Source organism: Berghia stephanieae, chromosome 5, assembly GCF_034508935.2.
Source record: "Berghia stephanieae isolate SIO BIC M18660-M18661 chromosome 5, UCSD_Bste_1.3, whole genome shotgun sequence".
Taxonomy (NCBI): domain Eukaryota; kingdom Metazoa; phylum Mollusca; class Gastropoda; order Nudibranchia; family Aeolidiidae; genus Berghia; species Berghia stephanieae.
The window spans coordinates 29,754,105-29,759,104 of NC_088364.1; the positions used below are offsets into that span (position 1 = coordinate 29,754,105).

The 5,000-nt window shown below is 34.7% G+C and overlaps 1 protein-coding gene across 1 annotated transcript in view; it reads left to right on the forward strand.

Annotated features, from left to right (window-relative positions):
- The window catches only part of LOC144974124 (N-acetylneuraminate lyase-like), a 25,095-nt gene that overhangs the window by 14,987 nt on the left and 5,108 nt on the right, over positions 1 to 5,000 (forward strand). Inside the window, exons 6-7 of the mRNA XM_078917022.1 lie at positions 834 to 909; positions 2,259 to 2,351. Coding sequence (XP_078773148.1) covers positions 834 to 909; positions 2,259 to 2,351 — 169 coding nt within the window. The remainder of the gene's footprint in view (positions 1 to 833; positions 910 to 2,258; positions 2,352 to 5,000) is intronic.

A 5,000-nucleotide genomic window follows, 5' to 3' on the forward strand; every position in this document is an offset into this window, starting at 1 on the left:
TTCTATAGATAGTTCGAAGATGACGTCACTCAGGTCTTTGTTATTGTTTTTTGCCATCCGCATTCATGAGTAATGCTCACTGAACTGTATTAACCAGACTATAAACGTTCATGGATACACACAGTTTTGTGTGTTGGTCCGTTATACTTCCGGATGGCAATGTTATGAACTTCTTAGTCAAGTGCATACTATCTATAGCGTAAACGAACAATCACTTGCTGCCCTTTGAATGGGGTGCTAGTCTATCATCGTAAAGAAACTTCCACCAGATCTAATAGTACTGATGATAATGATGATGATGATGATGATGATGATGATGATGATGATGATGATGTTTATGATGATGATGATGATAATAATAATTTTAAAAAACAACAAACATAATAATAATAATAATAATAATAATAATAATAATATTTTATAATATATAATAATATAATATTATTATTATTATTATTATTATTATTATTATTATTATTATTATTATTATTATTATTATATTATTATCATATCATTATATTATCATTTATTATTATTATTATTATATATTCATTATATTATCATTTATTATTATTATTATTATTATTATTATTATTATTATTATTATTATTATTATTACTATTATTATCACTATATCATTATCAACATTATCATCATCAATTTTATTATGCCCTGATAGCCAAATGCTTCGATTTTATTGTTTGCTTTGGTGTAATGTAGTCGTTTAAACTGTTTATGGACAATGATATTCTTCCCGGATTCAAGTTTTCACAATGAACTCCATAGTGTCTTACATTATTCTTTATCTTTTTTTTTCAACTTCTTTTTTGCAGGCAAAACATGCCGATTCTATAAAAGCCTCTGCCATTGCCTGTATGTCACCCAGCTACTTCAAACCAGCCACCGAAGGTGAGAAGGGGAAGGGAAATAGTGCTTGTCATGTATGATAGTATTGCGTGCTAAACCTATAGATAGTATGCAGTTGACGTCACTCAAGCATTTGTTATTGTATTTTGCCATCCGCGTTTGTGAGTGATTCTCACTGAACTGTATTAACCTGACTATATACCTTCATGGTTACACACAGTTTTGTGTGTTGGACCGTTATACTTCCGGATGGCAATGTTATGAGCTTCTTAGCCAAGCGCATACTATCTATAAAACGTAATTCAAATGAATCACATTGGTTAATAAAAACATCACAAAGCTTCGAATTTCTGCTATGCGTCTAGGTAAAAATACTCAAAACACCCGCCAGCCACAATAAACATATCAACACACAAAGCTTGTGTAACCGTGAACGTTTATAACCTGATTGATATTACTGGGAACTTGTCACCATCAGGTTATATAAAAATAATAATAAAGAGTTAGTGACGTCAACTTCATTCCCTCTATATTCTCATAATATACCGTACGGAATCGGCTTTTATAAAATTTCCAATCTTGAGAGTCCACTGTTAACTGCTATTTATTATACTAAAACTAACAATATTCTGCCATTTCCTTTTAGCAGGTAATTATTCAAACTTGAATCGAACATGATGACATTCTTATCTGAGGACAATTATTGGTCGGGGCATGTAATCTATTGTTATAAAATCTAGAAACTGAACAAAAAGGGTTTGAAAATTGTTTGTTTCCTTCTAAATTGGACGTCTTCGAAGTGTTCTTATTTGCAGGTCTGATTGTTGTTATAGAAATGCTCTCAAACAAACACAAAATAGTGTCCATCACAACAATCTTAACTTAAATCACCCCAGAATTCTATTTAATAAATCAGACACCCTAGTATGTGCACCTAGATGTTGTTCATGTGCAAAGTATTTTGCTCAGTCCTTGATGATGAATCCATGCACGATAGACTATAGAAAGGGAGAAATAAGGGTTGGAAAATGTCCCCGAGTGGACCTCTTTTTCGTTCGACGATTGACTGGTTATGTAGCTGGCACGCTGCTGTTGCTACATCTACTAATACTACAACAACAGGAACAACGACAAGATCTACTACCGCAACCTCTACTACTACTACTACTACTACTACTACTACTACTACTACTACTACTACTACTACCACTACTACTACTACTACTACTACTACTACTACTACTACTACTACTACTACTACTACTACCACCACCACAAACCACAAATACAACCACAACCACCACTACTCATACTATTAGTACTACTACTACCACCACTACAACTACTATTATTACTACTTACTAAAACTATGATCTTCGTCAAATCTTTAGAACTGATGGTAGAATACCTGAAACAAGTGGCCGCGGCAGCTCCGAATACACCATTCTACTATTACTGCATCAATTTTATGACTGGAGTATATTGTAAGTATATCACATTTCAATTTAACTTCAATAATGTGTTTATGTTTCTTTCTGCTCCTTTGGCATGTCACTCGCCTTTTGTTCCACTGGTTCGAACACCTGATTGGCCCGGTAACTAGGCTGCATCTGTCGTAAACATGTAATAGAGGCTAGAAAGCGTCATGACTCGTCCTACATGTAAAGTGTTGTTGTTGGTTGGGACTCTTTGTATATCGATTAGAGCAAATATTTACGTCCTTCCGCCACGACACCATAAGATAACGTCGCCTAGGCATTCCACGAAGGAATATAAATAATCCATGAAACAAGATGTCGCATGTCAACAGGAATCACCTATATTGTCCAAGTGAGTAAGTTGGGAGTTAATAATCTTGCCCAAGGAAAAAAACGAAATTGCCTGAAGCGGGGCTCAAACCCGGGACCTTCCGTGCAATGCCTTAACCACTCAGCCACTTCTCCCCCGGATTTGATCAAGGTTAGTTCTATAAAAGATTACATTTAATTGAGCACTTTTGAAACAACGAAGGATTACTTCCTGTTCAATTCTGTAGAAAACGGCAGGGGCTGCCTGAAGCCAGTGATCGTAAAATACTAATGAAAGAGGAAAATGGAGAGGCTTCGTATGGGAACAAAACAGACAATGGACGTTTCGGGTACAAACCCTTCGTCAGCACAACAATACACAAATAAACGTGGAAAACAAAAAAAAATATAATGAAAAATAACTTTATCGTCTGTATTCTCAAATAATATAAAATTTTCAAAAGAAGCTCATCGATGGATAATCAGGAAAGTTATCATCAAAGCCAAATAACCATGACCTTACTTTTAAAAAAAAAACACAAAAAATAGAGCTTTTATATAGCGCAATATCCACTAAATGTACTCAAAATTCTTTACAGAGGGTCTCTGGTCAACAGCAACACGTAACATGTAGAACGAGACGTGACGCTTGCTAGGCGATAATACAAATTTTCCGACAGAGACAACGCTATTGACGACCAGGCACTCATTTTACACCTGAGTACGGTGAGAGAATGTGAGTAAATAGTCTTTTCCAAGGACTCAACCCTCGCTCGAACCCAGGGCCTTCCGATACGAAAGCGAGTGTTATACCACAAGATAACATAGTGGCACATGACATGGCACGTCAGTTTGAAAAATTCTAAATCTGATTCTTAGGTTTAAAATATAACGTTAAGTTGTCTCCTTAATAATAATAATAATAATAATAATAATAATAATAATAATAATAATAATGATAATAATACTAATACTAATGATAATAATAATAATATAATAATAATAATAATGATAATAATAATAATAATAATAATAATAATAATAATAATAATAATAATAATAATAATAATAATAATAATCTTTATTGTCCAAATAGGCAATTATTGTTAGGTTACAGCTCTTGTAATAGGCGAAAAAAGTAATTAAAATAGTGGTAATAATGATGATGATAATACTGATAGTAATTATGATAATAATAATAAAATAATTATATATAATAATAATAATAATAATAATAATAATAATAATAATAATAAATAATAATAATAATAATATATAATATAATGTAATAATAATATAATAATCAATATCATAATGTGGAGTGATCAATAATGTCATAACTAATCACATGTAATAATCACAGATTGAATGATTTAATGTTGTGGTACATGATTCATCTGAGATTTTCATTTAAATGGCAGTTTCATTGTTAGTGTTCAAGCTCTTTGTCTTGAGGTACTAATTAAAATAGTGGTAATAATGATGATGATAATACTGATAGTAATTATGATAATAATAATAAAATAATTATATAATAATAATAATAATAATAATAATAATAATAATAATAATAATAATAATAATAATAATAATAATAATAATCGTAATAATAATAGTAATCATCATCATCATATCTTGTCGCGCCAGTGAGTCAGCCAGTCCCGGGCAGTCTGGTTGCATTCCCTCAGGTCAGCATTGGTGCAGTGAGGTCCCAGCGAGCATTCGGACAGGATGTGGTCCATGGTCTGTCTGGGGTGACCGCATGGGCATTCAGTGCCCGGTGAGATTTTCCATTTAAAGAGGTTGGTGGCGGTGTTTCCCACCTTTGCTCTAGCTCTGTTCAACGCCACCCATTCTTTTCTCTTGAGGTCTGTGCCTGCTGGGAGCTTTTCTGTTGGGGGCTGGAGGGCATCGTTTGCTGTCTTGTCCCATTCTACCCATTTGTCCAGGCGGAAGAATGCTGAGTGGTCTGGGTGAAGGCTCTCTACTGTGAGGAAGCTTTTTCTTGATTTGAGCCTGCTTTTGGGGCAATTGTGGTCATGAAGGGGGTGTCTCTGGTCCATTTCCTGTTTGTATTTTTGTATTTGGGCATGGGTTTCCCTCCGGATGTGTGGTGGGGCTATTCCTGCTGCACGGTAGACCAGTGGTAATGGTGTTGCTCTCAGCTGGCCCGTTATGATCCGGCAGGCGTTGTTGAGCTCGGGGTCTAGCTTGGAGGCATGGCATGATCGGGCCCATACAGCTGAGCAGTACTCCGCAGTTGAGTAGCTGAGGGCCAATGCTGTGGTCCTTAGAGTTTTAGGGTCAGTTCCCCAGTTCATGTTTGCCAGCTTTCCAAGGAGGGCA